The sequence below is a fragment of the Psammomys obesus genome, unplaced genomic scaffold (assembly GCF_907164565.1).
Source record: "Psammomys obesus unplaced genomic scaffold, mPsaObe1.curated_primary_1811, whole genome shotgun sequence".
Lineage (NCBI taxonomy): Eukaryota > Metazoa > Chordata > Mammalia > Rodentia > Muridae > Psammomys > Psammomys obesus.
In genome coordinates this window covers 10,111,774-10,133,424 of record NW_026596234.1, presented here as the reverse complement: position 1 = coordinate 10,133,424, position 21,651 = coordinate 10,111,774, and the positions used below count along the sequence as shown (strand labels likewise).

General features: G+C 53.5%; 2 protein-coding genes across 2 annotated transcripts in view; one reads left to right on the top strand and one right to left on the bottom strand.

Moving 5' to 3' along the window:
- Window positions 1–12,717, top strand: part of Ptpn1 (protein tyrosine phosphatase non-receptor type 1) — a 50,990-nt gene extending 38,273 nt beyond the window's left edge. The window contains exons 4-9 of the mRNA XM_055596076.1: window positions 247–345; window positions 5,087–5,224; window positions 7,444–7,653; window positions 7,985–8,146; window positions 8,591–8,811; window positions 9,702–12,717. Coding sequence (XP_055452051.1) covers window positions 247–345; window positions 5,087–5,224; window positions 7,444–7,653; window positions 7,985–8,146; window positions 8,591–8,811; window positions 9,702–9,915 — 1,044 coding nt within the window. The 3' untranslated portion in view covers window positions 9,916–12,717. The remainder of the gene's footprint in view (window positions 1–246; window positions 346–5,086; window positions 5,225–7,443; window positions 7,654–7,984; window positions 8,147–8,590; window positions 8,812–9,701) is intronic.
- An 855-nt stretch (window positions 12,718–13,572) lies between these two features.
- Ripor3 (RIPOR family member 3) overlaps window positions 13,573–21,651 on the bottom strand; it is a 63,621-nt gene continuing 55,542 nt past the window's right edge. Inside the window, exons 14-22 of the mRNA XM_055596075.1 lie at window positions 20,284–20,414; window positions 19,427–19,550; window positions 18,842–18,977; window positions 18,231–18,392; window positions 17,449–17,610; window positions 16,788–16,990; window positions 16,066–16,149; window positions 14,563–14,653; window positions 13,573–14,279 (exon numbers count right to left, since the gene is read on the bottom strand). Coding sequence (XP_055452050.1) covers window positions 14,182–14,279; window positions 14,563–14,653; window positions 16,066–16,149; window positions 16,788–16,990; window positions 17,449–17,610; window positions 18,231–18,392; window positions 18,842–18,977; window positions 19,427–19,550; window positions 20,284–20,414 — 1,191 coding nt within the window. The 3' untranslated portion in view covers window positions 13,573–14,181. The remainder of the gene's footprint in view (window positions 14,280–14,562; window positions 14,654–16,065; window positions 16,150–16,787; window positions 16,991–17,448; window positions 17,611–18,230; window positions 18,393–18,841; window positions 18,978–19,426; window positions 19,551–20,283; window positions 20,415–21,651) is intronic.

Here is a 21,651-nt window from a genome sequence, read left to right as displayed (position 1 = left end):
AACTTTGTCCTCTACTCACCTCTTCACAGACAAGAAGCCTAGTAGAGCCCCTCAGCCATCAGCTCAGACCAAAAGCCAGTCTGCACTGAGGTGCGGAAATGACCTTTCACCACATGATGGGTGACTTGACCACAGACAGGGTAGGCAGCCTTAGTTGCCACTCTGCCTATAAACACTGTCACTGGCTGACTGCATGGTGTGCTTGTGTGTCCAGTGTTGTCCAGTGTGTATCTTGTGTGTTTGCAGGGCCCTTTACCAAATACTTGTGGGCACTTCTGGGAGATGGTGTGGGAGCAGAAGAGCAGGGGCGTGGTCATGCTCAACCGAATCATGGAGAAAGGCTCGGTAAGTTCACCCCACAGCTCTTTGCTCCTGCTGTCTACATGCATACAGTCATAAAGCTCTGGTTCCCTGAGTTTCTTTTTTCTAACTCCTTTACATGACACCTTGTTTTTAAAAAGTTAAACATTACATAACTACATACGTATTGCAAACAAGAAGCAGTAGGCCAGGCCCTGTGGAGCCTGATGACGGCATTCTGCCTCACTGGCTGTGCATTCTTGGCATTGCCTGTGCCTGGAGCCAGGTAAATTGTTGTTTGTAAAAGCAGCTTTAGAGCATCTTTACCAAGCCTACCTTTGGCTGCTCGGACTATTCCTCTTGATGGTAGACGTGGCACTGCAGAGCCGTGGGAAGCATTGGCTTCTAGATTTGATGTGCCACCATAACCTCTGCTGGGTTGCCTTCAGGACTCACGGCACTGGGAGTTCTGGCAGCTCTTAAAGTTACTGTTATATAACTATTTGTTTCTCAGTTTCTCTCTTACCCTTGCTATCGCACAAATAATTAAAAATTTATTATATTTGTTTAATAAACTTCACAAAACAGTAACTGAGTGGTTATTACTTCATTCTTAACCCTCTAAGATAATCTGGCTTCCTCTTTGCCAAAATCCCCAAGATACTTGCACTTTGTAGCTTTCTCTGATCCAGCTCTCTCTCCAGATGTCTCCTGCACCTCTGCCCATGGTTGAATCCCTTACTTTCTCCTCTAACTCCTCCTCCCCTGGCTGGCAGGGAGTTCAGCCCTATTTTCTCCCCTGCCCAGCTGTGAACTGCTTTATTGACATAATGGGACAGTTGGGGAGCAATATTTATATAACATTGAGACAGGAGATTCTCAGAACAAGGACTGCAACCAGCTATGGGGTGCAGAACTCAGCATTTGAAGTACACGCTAACCTTATGCCTGTATCACCCCTTAGGCTCTATCCCTTCAACTACTTTTGCTCCTAAGCCGGCTGCTTTCTGTCCCACACTTCCAGAGTGGTCTGTGTCACTCAGGTCTCACCTCTAAGGGTAGTCATTGATGTGGCCTGAGACCCTGAGTGGCTGGACCTGTGTCTCACTCTCCAAATGATAGCACAGTCAGGCCTCCTTTTGTTTCTTACTCTGTCTTTTGGGCCAAAAGTGTGAGTCACAATGACACTGTCTGAGATTGAGGCCTCCTCAAACAGCCAGTCCTCCTGTCCCTTCCTTTATCTCATTCCTATGGTGGATACTCAAACTCTTTGAGTGCTTTGAGTGCTGTTGCCCACGGCCAGCATGGGGCAGAGCCAACAGCCTCCTTCTCTCCTCTCTAGACTTGGTTGGCATTTATGTACTTTCCAGCTCCAGAGGTTGAGGCCCCTGGAAGAGGTCAACTGAGGGTTGTTGGGACCAACTGAAACAATAGCCAGGAGCAGAGAATCGGATGTCCATTGGCCTTGCCAGGTGCAGGCATTGTGCTGCCTTTTGTTCAGGTGGAGTACCATCTACACCTGCCTGGCTTCCTCATGCTTTTAAGAACATGAGGTTGCCAAAGAAGCCATCTATCCCCTCCAGAGATAGTTGCACTCTGTACATCTGTACAGAGATGTACAGAGTGGGGACAAGGCATCACCAGCAAGCTGCACCCACCACAGAGCACAAGGGACCCACTCACTCCTGGTAGTTTCCTTGGGGCCGCTCGATGCCATACTGTTGCCTGGTTTCCACTTCCTACTTTTGTAATGCATGATGGTAACAGATACAAAGCCTGCTGGTGTGCTCAGTTGACAAAACCAACGAGTAGAATTTTAAATTAATCTATCATTAAGAAATTAGCAGATATGGGGGCTGGAGAAAAAGCTAGCTCAGTGGCTAAGAGTGCTTACTGCTCTTGCAGAGGACCTAGGTTCCACTCCCACCACCCACGTAGTGGCTCACAACCACCTATAATTCAAGTTCTAAGGGATCCAACAACCTCTTCTGACCTCAGTGGACACCAGGCATGCACATGGTACACAGACATATATGCAGACAAAACATGTAAAAAGTAAATTAAAAAGTCATCAGAGGCTGGCCAGTGGTGGTGCAGGCCTTTAATCCCAGCACTAGGGAGGCGGAAGCAGGCAGATCTCTTAGCTCAAGGCCAGTCTGGTCTACAGAGTGAGTTCCAGGACAGAGAAAACTGTCTCGGAAGTCACCAGGTGTGGTAGGATTTACTGTGCATATGTATAAGGGTACACATGCATGTACATACTCAAATATGTAAGTATGTTGTTAGGGGTCCTGATGGTCTCTTGTAGTTAGCAGTTTGCATTAGCAGCTGTTGTCACATTATAAGGAATGGTGTCTGCTCTGTAGCTGCATGACTGACACGAGGTCTGGCTTTCAGCACTCCGAGCTGACTCGGAGTGGATCCACCACGACCACCTTCCCCAGGATTCTTGTGTTACCATTGGAAGCACAGCTGGGTGGCTGGTTGCTATTTCCATGGCAGCATGGCAGTGGTCCTTTAGAACTATTCTGCTCCACTTAGGGCCATTGAAACAGTGTGCTTTGGGTGGGATCCACATCAGCAAGCCCAGGGGTGGGTAGAGTATAAGGACTGGGGTGTTGCTGCTCTGTCACCTAGTTTCAACCATCCCTAGCCCATCAGCTGGGCTTCAGAGGTACATGGTGTGTGCTGTGTAAGGGTAGGGCTGTTGTTTATACAGGGGGAGGGAGCTAAGTGAGTATAATTTGCATTCCAAGACACAGCCTGTGTCTCCCCAAAAACCTCTTGCAAGCCAGAGTTGGGGTTCAGGCACTTGGTAGCCCAGGGTCCTTAATTCTGGAACCTGCTCACTTGTCAGTATTAACCATCGTTTGGAAGATGAAAACAAGCCACCTGTGTGAGACAGCACGGACTGTCACAGCTTCTCCCTCAGATGGCCCAGCTCTGCTCTGGAAAGACTTGTGTGAGCTTTGGGCTTCATGGTGGAAATGACTGTTCAACTCAGGATGCCAGCACACTGGCATGGCCACTTTCCTGTTTGAGGCTGGGCAAAGGGCCTTGGTGTCAGTCCCGGCACGGGCCTGCTCCCATTCCAGTAAAAGTCAGTCTTCCGCTCAAGGCAGTGTGTGGGCGCCATCAGCTAACTGGAAGTAGGAGTTACAAACCCTCTTGTTTGTTTTGTGTTTAAAGCAGAAGTTTTTACGGGAAATGACAGAGCAGAGCATGGTCCTATAGACAACTAATTCAATGTTTGATGGACACTGGCTGTGTGCCAGAATGCTCTTAAATTGTAGATTTTGCCTAGATTAGAGATCTGTCAGGCTTGGTCTAGGCTTCTGCTGTGGGAGTGAAAGTTAGAGCCCGTGTGCCCTGCTCATGGTGAATGCCCACCCTAGCATGGTTGCCTGGGGTCGAAGTGTGGGAATAAGTGACCCATTCAAGTCTCTCCATGCACAGTTCACTGGCACATTGCCTCTGCATTCTGACGCCGAGATCTGTTTTTATGCTGGCAGGTTGGCCCTAGCTGAGGGGCCCATCTCTGTCAGCTGGTCCTCAAAAGTGAGGGGTCATGGGTTGAGCAGGCCAGACCTTGAAACAGAACTGTTGAGAAAGCCCACTTAGCTTCTGTCCTGGGATTGGAAAGTTCTACTCTGCTGGTACTGTAAAGCCCAGGCTTCCTTCAGTGCTTCACTGCCATTTGCATTGATTTTGTGGGGGGCAGCATTGAGCCCCAGAAGATGGGAGACCAACAGGCCTCCGCAGTTCTGTCTTTGGACTCAACTCCTCCCAGCCCTGGGTGATGCCACAGCCCCACTATGCTCTGGCCCTCCTTGCCCTGTCTCCTGCTTTCCCTTGAGACACTATCCTATCACCCATCAGAAACTTCTCTCCAATGAGCTTCCTTTGACCTCTTTTTTTGATTGGCTAGCCTAAGCTTCCCCCTCCTCTGAATCCCCAGGTCATATAAATTCTTTCTCAGTGTCTTCCCTTCGTATTTTCCCCATCTATCCACTCTAGAGGGAGGAAACCTCTTTCCCATCAGACGAGGCCAGCCTGGAAGAGGTCAGGGATATGGATTCCACATGCCGTGTAACAAAGAGAGGCTTTACTGCATTTCTTTGGGAGGATCAAGGTCTCTGAGGTCTCTCCCTGGGCACCCTGTCAGTCTTGCCTTGAGACTCAGGACAGCTTCCTGCAGCAGGAATGGCTGAGTCTGAACTTAGTTCACAGGATCTGTGTGACTGAATCCCAGACCAGATCTTTTGGTTCCTCAAAAGCTGTACTGATCAGCATTTGACTTGGGATCATGAAATGGTCTCTGATGTCAGCAAAGTAGAATAGCAGGAGGACTTTCTGAACTGAGCCAAGTCAGAATGACTGTGAGCTGCACTGCGAGCCGTCCTCCCACCTCGCGGCTGCTCTGACCACAGTCCCTCAGCCTGACAGGCTCTAGCTCTCTACCCTGTTGCCTGTGGGTTTCCTCAGGGGCTCTGGTCATACTGAGATGCTGCTAAAGTCATCTGTGAGGGGCACAGTTTCTGTGTGGTGTGGTTTTACCTCACAACAAGAACCAGAACCTCTGTAACATGTTGCTGAGTGGGAAGTATGAGCCCTGCCACAAAGCTGCCGGGTCAGGGTCTCAGCCAACTCTAGTTTTACTAAGGCAAGAGCTCTACTAACCGGGAGACCCAGGCCTGTGAGTTGTCATAAAGCTAGCAGATAGTCTCCAAGCCTCCTGTCTCATGTAGCAGTAGCTCCCGGTAATCCAGTGTTATTCTTTTCCCAGTTAAAATGTGCCCAGTATTGGCCACAGAAAGAAGAAAAAGAGATGGTCTTTGATGATACAAATTTGAAATTGACACTAATCTCTGAAGATGTCAAGTCGTATTATACAGTACGACAATTGGAGTTGGAAAACCTGGCTGTAAGTATGAAGTCCTTCTGGAGACTGTGGCCTGCTTCTGTTCTGAGTCCTTGGGTACTTATTTCAGCTGCAGTGTTTCCAGGAATTATGAGCCCTGTGCACAGTGTGGCTATACCATGGTGAGCAGGTCTTGCTGTTGTAGGAATCAGTGCTCAGCCACCAGTGAGGGACAGAATACAAGCACCTCCCACAGTGCTTTCTCACCCTTGACACCAGTTAACATAGTTCCAAGGGAAAAGGCAGTTTCTTCCCTGAAAGTACTTTGCTCTGACTGTAGGACTGGAGGGCTGAAGCGGTGCCTGCAAGAGAAATTGACAGCAAGCTTGCACCTTCCTAACTGTCTGCTCCTCCAAAAGAAGGAGGGCTTCCCCCACTGCCCAGGTTTCCTGAAGCTGAGACTTTCTAAGCCAGGCCTTGGGTGGATTTGCTGTGACAAAGTCATCCTGTCTGTTGCTTACTGCCACTGAGAGGAGGTCCTGGGGCATCGTGCAAGGCAAGGTCCTCTAGGAAGGAGCAGTGGAAGCTCTGCTTTTGGCACAGAGCTGTGACTAGGGAGACCATGTGAGTCCCAGGCATGGCGAAGCCACTGTTGGCTCACTCTGCCCAACTGCTAGAACAGGACCAAGGGGCATCTCCCCATGTCTTTGCTTGTTTTAGTTTCAGGCTAGGACTTGCAAGGGTTCTAGGAGGTCATGGGTGAAAGAGCAGTAGGTAGGTACATGGGATCCTGAAAGCAGAGGGGAGCTAGACCACTGGAGGAGGCTTGCTGCGCTATCGGGCAGATAGGGATCTGTTGCAGTGACAGTCACACATCCTTGAACTTTCCTCTGACTCCTTGCTTGTAGTGAACCAGTTCTAGAATTTAGCTCAGATTGCTGAAGTATAGAGATGGGTGAGGCCCTGTCACGGCCTAGTAGAGGAGCCTGGGACATGGGATGAGGTCACTGAAGCTCTGTGGGAATGCCACTGGCAAAGTGGGGTGTGATAGACCTTTCTAATGCTTTTCAGTATTTGCCAGCCTGGCTTTTAGAGTGACATCTGGTAATCTCTCAGAAATAATCTTTTTGTTGAGGGAGACAGTTCAGAGCACCACCAGAGAGGCCTGTTGTCTGTTTTGTGGCAGAGTGAGGACAGGAATGCCTTGGCTTTTGTTTGGGGTGATTACTTGTATTGAGACAAGGCCTCATTAGTAGCCCTGGCTGGCCTCACATTTATTTTGGCTCACCTCCCCCCTTGCACCTTGTAAAGTGGTGTTTGGTTTTATGAGGAGGCGGGAAGAGCTGCTGCAGGTCTCCAGCTGGGCCCCCAGCTGTGCACAACATCCTGGGTCTTGTAGCCACACTGAGGGGAGGCCATGTCTTTTCATGTATGTGTCCCATAGCAAGGACCTCCTGTACTTTGCAGACAGAAATAACTTGTTATCAGCAGGGTGTCTATGTCCCATCTTTGCCTTTAGCAGGCTGCTGGCCCTCTCCTCTGCCGTGGAGCCCTGCCCTCTGGGGTCTTGCCTGCAGCGGCCTTCTTTAACAATATTGGACCATAGAGCTAGTGAGATAGCTCAGTGTGTAAAGGTACCTAGCAGTAACCCTGTAAGTTATCTTCTAGCCTCCAGAGGTATGTTCACATGTAGCACCCTTCACCCCCAAACAAGTATTTTTTAAAATACCAGACCATCCGGGAAAGAGCAGAGTGGAAACAGCACTGGAGGCCATTCTTTTGACTCAACTACAGGGCCACTGTGGGATAGCTATGGAAATGGGTGTAGTCCTGTAGGTGCATGAAGGCGTGGCAAGCTCTTAGGCAGTCTGGCTTCTGGAGTCATGGCTGATGCTGCACCTTCGTGGCAGCTGCCTTCTCAGCAGTCCTTTGGAGACTTGAGTTAATCACATTTTCTTCAAAAGTAACAACCGCCTGACCCATCCCAGTGGTCTCCCTCAGCCACCCAGACCTGGTGTCTGCCACCCCGCCATCTCCCCATATGGGAAGCCTTTCTAAGATTTAGGATGCCATTGGCATCATGGTGACTTTTCAGCTGAAACAGTGTGTAGCCACATGTGCAAGGGTGAAGAAGCAGAAAAGTGAGAGGATCGTCTACTGTTTAAGGCTGTGGCCGGACCCAGCCAGTGCACACTGAGGAAGGCCGGGCAGGAAGTCACTTGATGCACGCATGTGGTCTGTGTGAATGATGCTCTCAGCCTAACCACAAGCCTCTGTTTCAGACCCAGGAGGCCCGAGAGATCCTACATTTCCACTACACCACGTGGCCTGACTTTGGAGTCCCTGAGTCGCCTGCCTCTTTCCTCAACTTCCTGTTTAAAGTCCGAGAGTCAGGTTCACTCAGCCTGGAGCACGGCCCCATCGTGGTGCACTGCAGTGCTGGCATCGGCAGGTCGGGGACCTTCTGTCTGGCTGACACCTGCCTCTTGCTGGTGAGAAGGGCTTTAAAGCCAGGAGGGAAAGAAACACGCTTGCACCCCTGCTCCCCTGCTGGCTGCAGTTCCTGTCGCTGCCCACAGGCCCCCTTCCTTGGAGGACACCCTGCTGTGGCCTTTGCCTTCCGTTTCCATGACAGTTGTTCTGCCCCTTCTAGCTTTTTTCTCAGTGTTCTCCCAATTGTCACAGGAGCCAGGGCACCCTAGAATACCCATGAGCTTGGGCCCAAAGGGTCACAGGTTGGCTGCATTTTCTTTCATTTCCTTGAGTCCCTCCAGCACCCCTCTGTGGCTTTCCTCTGGCTGACCCAGACTCCTTGGCTTGCAGATGGACAAGAGGAAAGACCCGTCTTCTGTGGATATCAAAAAAGTGCTGCTGGAGATGCGCAGGTTCCGCATGGGGCTCATCCAGACAGCCGACCAGCTGCGCTTCTCCTACCTGGCTGTGATCGAAGGTGCAAAGTTTATCATGGGCGACTCCTCAGTGCAGGTCAGTGCTACTCCGATTAGCACATGAGCACATGGCTCAGTTCCTAGCTGTGGGTAGACCACAGAGCCTGTGCAGGCTCGTCAAGACTCTGGTCTTTGAAAGAAACTTCCATTATAAAAGGCCCAACACTGTTGAGGTCAAAGAAAGTAGCTTCCCTTTATCTATGACAGTCTAGACTGTTAAACAGCTGCTCCCTTCTGCCTGCCACATGCTCTGCAGAGCTCTGAGAGGAAAGGTAGGCTTGACCTTCTAAAGACCTTGCCTTGCTCTAATCCCAGCCCTTTGGACACCAGGAGTCCAAAGCCTGAGACTCAACCTCGAAAAGAACAAATTTACCTTCCAAATATTGCCTAGAGCTAAGGAGCCCAGAGCAGCTGCTGAGACTGGTCACTAGGGCAGACCCAGAGGGGGTATTAATGGGGCTTCTGTTGCTGCTCTTCCAAGGATCAGTGGAAGGAGCTCTCCCATGAAGATCTGGAGCCGCCACCCGAGCATGTTCCCCCACCTCCCCGACCACCCAAACGCATCCCGGAGCCTCACAATGGGAAGTGCAAGGAGCTCTTCTCCAACCACCAGTGGGTGAGCGAGGACACCTGTGAGGATGAGGACAGGCTGGCCAGAGAGGAAGGCAGAGCCCTCTCAAGTGCCACGCACAACGTGAGCAGGTGATGGAGGGGCCTGGCTTGCTGGGGTGGTGACAGAAAGTGGCTTGCTGTCCAGAAACACTTGTAGGCATTGAAAACCGTGAGACTGCAAGAGGTGCTTCTTTGTGAATGAAAAATGGTGTTACCTCTGTCCCAGCAGAAAGTGCCCATTAAACCTGAGTGTTCCTATGAAGTGACAGGTTATAATGGGGTTCCAGTGCCCCCTTGTGGTGCCTGTGAGATCAGCTCAGTGCTGGCACTAGGCAGGCGTTTCAGCTGGCTTGCTCTCCCTAGTATAAGCCTTGTATAGAGCATCCACTGGTACCTGTGGAGTGCTGAGGTGATACCAGAATGTACTGGGATGTGTGCTGCAGACCCTCCATTTAGGGAGAGGGGCAAGCTCCTAGCATTGTGTGCTAGAGCTGGGGTGATCAAGAAAGTATGTGCCTGCCAGATGTGGGCAACTGCCTCCTTCCTGGAGGGCAGTTTTGACTTGTGGGCACACATAATCTGCCTCTCAGCAGTACCCACCCAGAGCTCTGCACAGTGTATAGAGGCATGACCTAGCTGCCCTCACTACAGTGTACTTGGTCATAGAAGAGCTAGCAGTGTGCCTGTGCCAGGACTAATGAAGCCATGTTTCCCCTGTAACTGGGATGTGGATCTAAGTGTGTCTTTAACTAGAGCCAGGAGTTTCCATTCCTGGTAAAGCATGTGAACTTGTGGGCTATGGGCTGACTTGATCCTTGAATTAAACCCAGCCTGGTCCGTGGATACTGCCCAAGGTCTTCCGTTCTGTGCTGGCCTCCCCACCCAGTGAGGGGGCCTCATTTCTCCAGAATTCCTCCTTTGTGATAGTATCCTTGTCCATCTTCTCAAGGTGAATAGCCTATCTCTTCCTCCCTCCTCAGCATGAGTCAAGACACTGAAGTTAGAAAACGGATGGTGGGTAGAGGTCTCCAAGGTACCCAGGTATCTGTCCCCACCAAGGAAGAGCTGTCCCCAATGGAGGAGAAACAAAAGGCACACTGGCCAACTCACTGGAAGCCCTTCCTGGTCAACGTGTGCATGGCCACAGCCCTGGCGACTGGTGCGTACCTCTGCTACCGGGTGTGTTTTCACTGACAGACTGCTGTGAGGCGCGAGTGCGGCGGGCGTTGCCGCCGCCCAGCTTAGGATTCGGTCTGCGGCATCCGACCCGGTGTTGGGGAACAGCTCGCAAGCCTGCGGTGGAACTGGAAGGGCCAGCCCAGGAAGGGCAGCAGTGCCCTGGGCTTTGAAGGAGCCCACGGTCCCAAGAACAGTCTAATCTCAGGGCCTTAACCTGTTCAGGAGAAGTAGAGGAAATGCCAAATACTCTGACTCACTTGCTCTCACCTCACTCCTCTCCCCTTTCTCTGGTTCGTTTGTTTTGGGGGGTAAAAAAAGAATTACAACACGTTGTTTTTAACATTTATAAAGACAGGTTTTTGTTCTTTCGGGGGAGGAGGGAAGACGCTTGTGCCCTTTGGTGTGTGATCAGATTCATGATTTACATTGGTTTCCCAGGGGAAAGAGCCTAACCGGTCAGGGATATAAAGCTCCTGCTGGTTTGGGCCCTCCCCACTTTGCACCCTGAGCTTGCAGGAGCCGGGGTGCCACCCTGTTGTGAGGAGAGCAACAGTACAGGCCGTGTCCCTGCATTTCCATCCTCACCTGTGCCCTCTTTCCTTGTGACAACCATCTTGCAGATGTCCCAGCCCTCACCACCCACCCCTGCAAATGGGTTTCCCTGAGGGCCCTGCCTCAGGGTCAGGTTCATCTTAGGTGGCTGCTGGCCTTTGTGCTGCAGTTTCCATTTCATTTGCAAAGTCAGCACTGCTGTGGTAAAAGCCACTCCACTGAAGTGTGAGCATGACTGATGGAAGGAGCAGCCTTGGCGTCATGGAAGCCACTCTGCAGGACTTGTACCAATGAAGCACTCAGTTCTATCCCAGAGAACATCCTAGAAGGCATCAGATGATTTTTGTGAACTGCAAAGACTGTTTTCCTGAGCGGTGATTTTCAGAGTCTGGACTCACAAAACCCCCACCAAGCGCTAGCCTTGCTGCCTCTAGTGCTGGTGTGGCTGAGGCCCTGAGGAGGCGGGCGCTGTGGTGCGTGCTGGGCACTTGCTTTCCTGAGGCTGCTGTCTAGCAGCACAAGCCTTCACTCCAGCCGCTCAGCTACAGGCTACCATAGCCATGGTGTGGAAGGGCTGCTGGCCAGCAGAGCCAGCTGCAGAGGATGCTTGTTCACACGGAGCCACTGTCCCAGGCCATGCATCTCCCTTTCTGCTTTCTCCTTCCACTTCTTTCCCTGGAGCACCAAGCCCAGAGTCATTTTGAAGAGTGCAGGGAATGGCAGAAGCAGAACAGTGGCCCATGGCAGTAGCATGAGGCTCCACCCCTTCCCTAGAAGCCACTCCGCTCTTATTTATTCACCTTTTCTCAAAGGCGTCCCCACTGCACGAGCACATCCCTACACTGATGATGGAAGTTGTCAGCCTGGCACCCAGGGCTTTGTCAGGTACAGTAACACATCAGTCCTCCAGAGCCAGGACTGCAAGCCTGACAGGAGCCCCTGTATGACCAGGGCTAGGGCTAGGAGCTGCAGGTGTGAGGAGCAACTGTCAGAAACCTGGGACAGTGTAGTAACGTGGAAAGACCTTGTGGTGCTGATGTGACACGCAAGGGTCAAGGCTGGGCTTTCTCCCCATGACCTCTGGATTCTGTTCCCAGCCTCTGTTTTCTCTGTGAGTTAGAGAACGCGAAGTCCTGGTGGTGCCAAGTGCTTGACATGGGAAACGTAGATAGATGCCTACTCACTGACAGCCCGTGTCCAGTGCGGATGCTGCCTCACTCCTGGCAGGGCACCTCAGGCTCCCTGGCCTGCCCCTCCTAGCCCACCAAGCCCCGCTGGATCTCAGACATTCCACATTTACATCTCATTCCCTGGACACTTAGGCAGGCAGGGCCCTTCCACCTCTGGGATCAGTCCCTCCATTCCAAGTTCATACTCTCCCAAGAGCAGGTCAGGATTGAAAGCAAAGCTGCTTGTGGGAAGCACCCTCCTGGGAACAGCGTGGGTGTCCTTAGAGTCAGCCTGCTGTTGTTGCTGCCCTGGGCCACCTTGCCCAGAAACGTGCAGCTCCTGAGCTTGGTAGAGACTGATGGTGCTCATGACTCTTCCTGTGAAGGGAACTTAAGACCTCCACATTGGGTGGCTTTTTAAAATAAGCGAAGGCAGCCAGAACTCCAGACTGCCTCTTGCCAGCATTTCACATTTTGCCTTTCACCCAGAGAAGCCAGCACAGAGCCACTGGTGGGAACGGTGGTGGCCTTGCCTGCAGAGCCTGGTGGGTAGCACGGCCAGGGTCCAGGCTGAGAGCAGTCAGCAGGGGGCTGTGTCTGTATAGTGGGGTGTGTACAGTAGCCTTCTAGGTGGATGTCCTGGAGAACAGGCGCCCTGTCCCATCGCCTGTGTGGAGGTAGCAAGCTGCTGTATGCCTTAAGCCAATATTTACTCAGCAGGTCCTTCTTCCTTCGTCTTCTTCCTTCCTCCTCCTCCTTTCTTCCTCCTCCTCCTCCTTTCTTCCCCCTCCTCCTCCTTTCTTCTTCCTCCTCCTCCTTTCTTCCTCCACCTCCTCCTCCTCCACCACCTCCTCCTTTCTTCTTCTGCTTCTTATTCTTTCTTCTTGATGGCCATGGAATAAACCATTTTTACAAAAATAAAAACCAACAATAAAAATAAAGTGTTCCGGTATAGTGTGTGGGGTGGTGCATGCCCCAGTGGGGGTGTCTCAGGGTCTTCTGTGACCTCACAGAACTGTCGGACTGCACCGTTTCCAACTTGCTGTCTCACTGATGGGTCTGCATTAGTTGCAACAATAAATGTTTTTAAAGAACATGGATGTGAGGTGCTTCCATCTTCTTTTCCTGACAGATGCGGGCTGGAGTGGGCAGTCACCTGTATACTACGCCACCAACATGAGGCAGACAGATGCCCGGCAGGGTTAGCATGCTGTGGGTTGTATGTACCGGTGACTGGCCAGCCTGCCTTTGCTGCAGAGCTTGCGGGGAACTTGGGGACCCCACACTGATCTTTCAGGAACCCACCCTTTGGCAGCCTAGAGGACCTTAAGACTCACAGAGATCGCCGGCACCCCTGTACCAGCCTCCTCACTGCCCCTTGGCCAGCTGCCTGTCGGACACCATGGACCTGAGACCATGTCTCAGGACATCCACAAACCTCATTTGATGTACACTTGGAAACGAAAATGAGACCCGAAAGCAGCATGACCTCCCATTCTTGCATAAGACTAAACCTGTAAGACCCCAAGGTGACTGACTTCCTGTTTCAAAGTCACTTCAGGCTTGTTCAGTGACAGATGTGGCAGAAAGCACAGCCCCATATACCCCTCAGGGATTCACAGTTGCTGTGTAGCAATTGGTCCCCTCTGTGGGCCTGGCACCACTGTCCCAGCCAAAAGCTTCAGGTATGAAAATGGTGTCTGAGCTTTCACAGACAACATTGGCATGAAAAGGTGAATGACTAGTCACTCTGGGATAAATCAGTGGGGCAAAGACTTGGCAAAGGTCTGGGGTATCGTCATAGTGCCCCGCAGAGGAGGGCAAGGCCTACTACGAGCCTTCGGAATCAAGAGTGTAGGGAGGATCCCCAGTGGGTGCTGCAGAGAGCCCTGAGACCCTGGCCACCCCTCCCATATGACACTATCTCCCATATCTACTCTGGGCAGCAAAGTAGCCATAAACTAGAGTTTTTAATTGAGACTTCAGGGAGTGAACATGAGGCAAATAAATACCAAGTCAGCACACATGGTCTACAAGACGCTAATGGGGTATGCCTGAGTCAGCCCCGGGAGCCCCTCGTGGGTCTCCATCCACAGTGAAAAACCTCAGCTCCGGCATCTGGAGCGACTCATCTAGTGGCCTGAGGCCGCCGTGCTCTGGAAGAGGACCTGCCCATCCGCTGCCTGTGGTAGCCCATGTTTGTCAGACCAGTTCTGCCCCAGCTGAGGGGGGTCACACTCAGTCCATCTTGTCCGCCTTGGAGCCTCACCTTGGCCTGGACCCTTGATCCTCAGCGCCTGCAGCCCTGGCATTGCACCCCAGGAAAGCAAGAAGGCAAAACAACATTTGGTGGAAGGCCACGGCTTTGGAGGTCTCACATACCACTTTCTGTTCTGTAAATACCACCACGCCCCTGGGCTGGGTACCGACCCAAACATCAGGTAGCCATCCTGACCAGCTCACGCTTGTGAGGAAGTGCCATCCAAAACTTGCACACTGTGGTGGCTAGGCAGCATCAAGGAAGAAAGAGGCCAGATTTGAGCTTATTGGTCACAGCTTCTTAAAAAATCGTGATTTCAACATCTGCTTCCTGGCAGAAGGCGTCCTGTTCTGAGTGGAGTCTGTCCATCTTCTCAAAAGCTAGGCGTCCTTTCTCACCTGGGAAACAAAGGTGTTAGTCACTGGCTTGTCACCGCCTGGGTGTCCTGCTTTGCCAGGTCTTGGGTCTCTAGAGGGGCAGTGCTTGGGTTTCCCATTCCTCTGCTGGTGACTGAGCCATCCACGGCCGTAACAGCCTCCTATTGTCAGAAATCTCCTGGGCACTAGCCTGGTTTTGCCTCTGCCCTCCATTTGCCAAGGACCTTAAAGTGGCAAGCTTATCTGCCTGCCCTAGAACCCGGGACCCCACCGTGCTGCAATAGACCCTTTGGCCACACTTTACCGAAGGACAGTGTTGCCTCCCGCGCTGCAATCCGCACGGCCTCCAGGTCAGACTGACACAGGCTGGCGATCTGCTCGATGCTTTCACTTGCCTTTGAGGGCGGGAGAAAGGGGGCTTCTTAAGCAGCAGGTAGCCCCCCCCCAGCCCGCTTGTCATCCCTGCAGTGCTAACCCCGGCATGGCTCCCAAAGCCTTGTGTGCCCTCTAGAGGCCTCTGGGCTTCCTACATGGTCTCCAGTTCTTCAGCGGCACTCTTGGAACTCTCTTCCACACCCAGTACAAGCCAGCAAGCAAGGCCACCAGCAGCCTGTTTGTGGACCCCACCTAACAAACCTGGCTGCCTTCTGGGACCTGCCACCTGAAACTTTCTTCCCTGGAGAACCAGGGCCTGATTGTCATACATCCATAGAACAGCGCGCCCACAGGACCTTCAACCCCTTCGCCCAGCACCTGAGGCTCAGCAGGTGCCTCCGAGGACGTTTGGGGGCAGCCCTGGCCAAGTGGGGTCGGTGGCTTTGCCCTGCACTGAACCAGCTCCCATGTGCAAGTGGGCAACAAGGTTTTCCAGGAGGATCCCCAGCATGGGAGCGCAAGGAGAGGGGAAGGCAGGGCTCACAGGCCCTGAAGCAACCCCCTGTCATCCAGTACGGGAAGATGAGCTGGAACCCAGTATGGGTTTCCTTAAAACCCGTTCACAGAATGCTCATAGTGGCCTTGATGAGGTTATTGAGACAGGAAGTCCCTATGTAGCCCAGGCTGGCCTGGGTCATGGTTAGTGCCACCATGCCTGGCTTTTTTTTTTTTTTTTTTTTTTTTTTTCAGTGTGTGAAGACTCTGAAGAGATTACACGTGTACGCCACACCTACACACCCTCACACACGATGTGAGCAAAATCAGAGCGAACAGCTGCCATCTGCACTAGGTTTTGAGACAGGGTCTCTCCTAGCCTGGAGCTCACAGATAAGCTATGCCGGAGGGCCGGGGCCCCAGGAACCTCCCCCTCTATCTCCCTCTACTGGAATTAAAGTGTGTGCCACCACACCTGGCCTTTCTGTGGGGTTCTGGAGATTCCCACTCAGCCCCTCGTGCTCATAGGCACGTAGTCCTCGGCTCAATTTAAAGTCATTTCTAATAGCTATGCTCAGTGTGTGCATGTCCCTGCAAACAGGAAATGTGCCAAAGGGGGCCAAGCCACTTCCGCTAAGGACAAGGGTGACAAGCGGCTCTCACGTCGTCATAGGGCTTCATCTTTTTTCTCATTTACAAGAATTTATCATAGTTCAAACATGTTGGGCTGGGCAAGGAGTCCCTTGGTGTGGGGCCCTCTGCTGTGGAGTCAGGGGGCTGGCTGTTACTAGGGTCCTCTTGCTGGTGACACCTTCTGCCACCGTCACCCCACCCTGTCCCACTGAAAGCATTTTCAAGCTGCCCACTGCAATTGCTGCTCCCGCCCTCACCACCACCGTCAGGGAGGACACCTCCCATGGGAGGACGAAGGACTCACCCCCAGCTGCTGCAGCGCCATGCACGCCGCCTGCTGGAGCTTGTCGTCACTGTCATTTAAGGCATTGGTGTAGTACAGCAGAGCCTGGGGGAAGAGACAGGACTAGCCTGAGAGGTCGGGGCAGGTGCAGGGCCCCGGCTGGGTCGAGCACACGGCAGATGCCCCAGTGACCCAGATCCAGCCCCTCTCTAAACAGTCTGGCCCGTGAGGTCTGCTAATCTAGCCAGGTGTATTGACATGAGGTAGACTGACCCAAGAGCCGTCACTAGCCAGCCTTAATAAGTGAACTCCACCAAGCTTTGTCGTTTTTGGTTTGGGGGACAGGGTTTCTCTGGGTAGCCCTGGCTGTCCTGAAATTCCCTCTGTATACCAGGCTGGCCTCGAACTCACAGAAGCCTGCCTGCCTGCCTCTGCCTTCCAATGCTGGGATTAAAGGCATTTGAACTCTGGAATGCATGTAGTAGAGGGAGTAAACTGACTTCATGTTGTCCTCTGACCTCCAAACTGTTGATACGACATGCACTCTATTAATAGATAAATATTAAACATTTAAAGTCACCTCTGAGAAACTAAGCCCAGGCTATGAGCTGGTACTAGGTCTATCCTCGAGGTCACCCTAGTGACTGCAGCCCACATTCATCCTCTTCAGAGCACTCTCAGAGCTCCCCATCACCCACTCTGTATCCTTGCGCACTCAGTCAGGACGCCCTCACACACCGCACCTTTTCCCGGAAGCGCCTGTTCCTGGCCGCACTGGCCAGGCGCGTTCTGGCCATCCTGCACAGCCTCGGGGGTCCATCCAGCTGCAGCAGTGCCCAGGCTCGAAGTGTCTGTGGCAGGGGCTGCAGCTGGCCCAGACGCCTCCCATGCAGCTTCCTCAGGGCCTTGGCTGGGCCAGCACCATGCAGCTCCTCGATGAGAGTAACTGAAAGACAGGAGAGGCAGGTGCCGTTGTTCGTGCCTGAGCCACGGAGGCAACTCCAAGACAGAGGGCCGCCACCACATCCGGACAGACACTTCCTCCAAGTGGACCAGACACACCCTGAAAGCAGAACCATAGGCCAGCCTTAGCACGGTGATCCCAGCACTTGGGAGGCTGAGGCCGGAGGATGGTGACTTGGAAGTCAGTCGAGGCTAGAGTGAGACCCTGGCTCAAAAAGAAACTAGAACTAGCCCAGACTTCTAGGCTGCCACCTCCTCTCCCCAGAACTGCTCAGGACCGCTCACCTCCCTCTTAATTTCCACTACAACCGACTCTGCTCTCACTTTGCCTCAGTTCTGACAGCTGGAGGGCGAGTTACAGGAGCTCTGAATTGTGGCCCAAATCAGTCAACGCACAGAGACCCCGGGGTCTTCCAGGCCATGGCCACCTCCAGGCCCTACCTTCCTTGGTGAGCTGGTTGAGGTGTTTCTCCAGGTCAGCGATGCCTTGCCGCTGCAGGTAGCTGTGGAACTGGAACCAGGTGACCATCTGCTCCTCCTGGAGCCCCGTTGTGCTCAGTAGCCCGCCACAGCCGACCACCTGCTCCAGGAGCCTTCGACACACTGGCAGGGGGAGGGGACAGGAGTGGAACTGAGGCCTCAGCTGGCCTTTCAGTAGACGGGTCTGTCAGCTGAAAGGGACTCTGGGAAAGGGGATCCCTTAGAGTCAACAGATTCCTGGTTCTAGGACCTTCCCTACCCCAGAAGTCGGCAGCATCCGCCAATAAAGTTCACTTTCACTCTGCTCTGGCTGTTTTCCTGTCCTTTAATTCTCCAGTTGGCAGAGAAAAGGAGCAGGCTAGCTAGCCAGTAACCACTACAGTGGACTCTGAATCCCCAGAGCCATAGCCCTGCAAACGTATGGCATCAGGCAGCCCAGAGAGTGGGCAGAACTTTCAGAATTTAAATGCCACCCCTGGGAGCATCAGCCTTCACTTGCTCCACAGGAAAATGCTACAGCTGCCCTCAGGAAGAGCCCAGCCTGATATCAGGATGCCTGGATGGCACCTTGCCTGCATACCTTCCTATAACAGTCCTTGGTGGGAGGCAGAGGGTTTCACAGCCCACTTTCCCAGGGGCAGGGCATCAAAAACATGCACAGAGATAGAGAAGGCCCGACATGTGAGTACCCCAGTTGCAGCCCTGCCCTTCCCCAGGGATGGGGCAAGCAAGGAGGACGCTACCTATTTCCAGCTGGCCGGGGTACTTCCCTCGGACGCGATGTAGGAACGTCTTCTTGAGCTGGCTCAGGAGTGTGGAGGCAGGGCAGGCCAGGACCTCACCAGGCTGCGTGCATCCCCGCCACAGTGCTAGGCCACCCTTCCTGGGAGGGGCCTGTGGGATGACTGAGAGCCAGCAGCTGCTCAGCAGCCTGGGCAGGAGTAACCATGGGTACCAGAAACCCCTCCGCAAGGACCCAGGGTTGGAAGTGAGGGTAGGACACCATTACGGGGACCTCCTCTCAGGCCTGTGTCACCCCCCAAAGGAACAGTGCTGCTCCAGGCACCTTCCTGGTCCCTCACAGATCAACCACACTCACATTCCCCCCCTACCCCCCCCCCCCCGCCATTAGGAAGCTGGACTTCCCAGACAGGCCCACAGGGGCAGACAAAGAACTGAGGTGACCACCATTGCTCCCTGGAAGGGACCCCAGAATGTGGGGGGGGGATGGCTGCAGTGAACCGGCAGTGGCCTCAGAATACAGAGACATGCAGGCATGCAAGCCCAAATAACCCACCCATCGGTGGAGGGGGAGGGAGGCAAGGCCTTGGGCGGGTGGCTGGGTGCTACTTACTCTCTTCAACCGACCTGGCCTTGCTGACCTGCTCAAAGTCAAGGTCTGAAAGCACTTCCAGGACCTGCCTTTGCTGGGCTGCTTCTTCCAGGAGGCAATCCTGGACCATCCGTGACAAATTAGGGGAGGCCAGTTTCTAGAACCAGAGAGATGCTGGGGTTAGCCCAGCATGGATGCCTCTGCCCACAGCTGCCCTGTCCCAGAGGTGGCTCCTAGCCCGTGACTTAAGCTCTTTGGCTGCATCAAGGTGAGCCCCCCAGGGTCAGCCCACCCAAGGACAGCCAGACATCACACACCAGTGGGAAGAGGGTCAGGCCCATCTGACGGCATCCAGACCCCTGGGAGCAGCACTGCCTGAAGCCCCTATTGGACCCTTCCTGTGGTTGAGGCCCTTTGGACTGACTAGCACCTATGCGTGGCTATCAGAACCTCCCACTGGCTTCAGGCCTTGGCTCCCCGAGGCCCATGCCGTTCCCTACCTCCTGCCTCAGAGCCTCCATGGCACTCAGGGTGGCTTCCTTCCTCCCCGGCCCCAGACTTTCCCACTTCTGAGTCCCCACCCTGGGCCAAGCTCCACCCGGACACCTGCAGCAGGGCCTGGCAGACTTGTAGGTGGACAGTAAGCAGCATATCCAGCTCAGGGGTACCAGTTGTGAGCTCGCCGGCTGACACCTTCAATGACGGCCGTGGGGGTGGGGGGCTGTCTCTCCTGGGGAGACAAAAGAACTCCGTGACCATTGGGCTAGCAAAGGGACCCCTTCCCCAGCACCACCCCAACCCCCAACTCCAGAATGGAGACTGGGTTCCAGGCACAGGGGTTCAGTCGTGGAAAGGGAAAGAAAGTTGGCTGGAAATCAGACAGGTGTGGAAGGCAGGGCTTCCCAGGGGGCCTGAGGCTGTGACTCTGGTTGGTTGCCGGAGGCTCGTTTTGCTCTTTGGTGAAGTGGACAGGAAACCTAGACTTGGGGCTGGTATCATGGCTCACAACGCAGAGCTGAGCCCCTTCAAGGCCCAAGTGGCTCGCCACACTCGGAAAGGAAGCAGGCTTGGAATCTCCCTGGGGGAACTACTGGGTTTGAGAAAGAAGCAGAGACCATCCCCTTCTGAAGTGCTGAGATCTGGGATAGAAGTGGCCCTGGGCCCTGGGTGATCAAGGTAGGTGGTAAGGCAGAATGAGATGGATGGTGGTCCAGAGGGAGTGGCGGGCACATAGGTCAGTCAGTGTGACAGCCACTGAGGTCAAGGTCAGGGTTTTGTTGTGTGCTACTGCTATCACTGCCTGAGATCCCTCCCCTTGGTGGCCATGAAGGCTTGCTGTGTGGGGACAGTGACATGGAGAGAAGTCACCATGCACAGTAAAACCTCTCATTATAGGCCAAGGACTTAGAGACTAGCATGGAGCTGCAGCAGTGCAGAGGCGTCCCCCCTGGGGGTTCACTCACTCAGGAGCCTGGGAGCCCCCAAACAGGGACAGCTCATCACTGGCAAGGTCGGCACTCAGAAAGGCAAAGCTCTCAAGGATACAGTCCATCAGGGTCTGCGCTGACACAGGCTCCGGCTGCACCCCTCGGGGCTGTGGACAAGCACCAGGATGAGGCTCTTGCCCTCCCCACCCAGCCAGGATGTGACAGCCCCCTCCCCAGTACCAGCCCAGCAACGGCGCAAGTCTCAGCAGGATGAGCCTGGATGTGGTACTTCCAGTGTTCCACCAACACGGCCTGAGACAGTGGGAGGTCACCAAGGAGACAGATCTTGGTGACAGTTCTCACTTTGTCACCGACACCCATCGGACAAGCCATGGGTCAGGGCTTCTCCCACGAGGAGGCGCCACTCTATCCCAGCTGACACCTGCCCCTGCACTAAAGCCCAGCAATGGCTCCTTTCTCAGCAAATCCGGAAACCTGTTCTGCCCTCCTCCTGATGAGATTCAGAAGCTGTGGGTGAGCTGTGAATGGGGAGGCCTGCGGGAGCCACCAGAGACCTTTCTCCACACCAGGGCTACCCTGCAGGGATAGGGTCCCAGTACAGCAGGCCTCAGTCCACACCAACCACGCCCCAAGAATGAAGCCCTGAAGCAGGCATTCACAGCTGAGCCCACAGGGAAAAAAAAAAAAATCCTTGAGCAACAACAAAATAATAAGCCTGACCACAGTGACTTGACTTCCATTAGAACAAAACTCTGCAAGCACATGTGTGTGCATGTATGTACACAGACTCGGGGATACACTGGGTTCTCATGATTTGAGGTAAGTATGTCAGCAGACTAGCAAACGCTGAACCCTTAGGGCCACACTGCAAATTCCCAGCCAGTGAGTATAAGGTCCATTTCTGTTTAAAAACTGGTTTTCTTTTCCTTTGTGTGTGTGTGTGTGTGTGTGTGTGTGTGTGTGCGCGCGCAAAGGGGCCACACAAGGACAACCTCGAGTGTCATGCCTTAAAGGCTGTCCCCCTTGCTTTCTGGTTTGTTTCAGTTTTGAGGCAGGGTCTCTTATTGCCAGTCAGGCTACACTAGCAGCCCACCAAGCCCCAGGGACCCTCCTGTCTCCACCTCCTGACCTCTGAGGAGCTAGCCACCAGGCCTGCCCTTTCTTTATGTGGTGGTGGTGGTGGGGGGGTCAGGTCCTCATGTTTGTTTGCATAGCAAGCACTGACTGAGTTGTGTCCCAGCCCTGAGGACCGCTCATGTAGTCGATGATGTCTTTTGTCAGCCGTGGGTGCTCCACACCTCCTGCTCGAAGGAAGCTCTTCGGACTCTCAGACTTTCACCACTGGGCATGCTGGGGCTTGTGCCTGGGGCCCTGAGCCTGCAA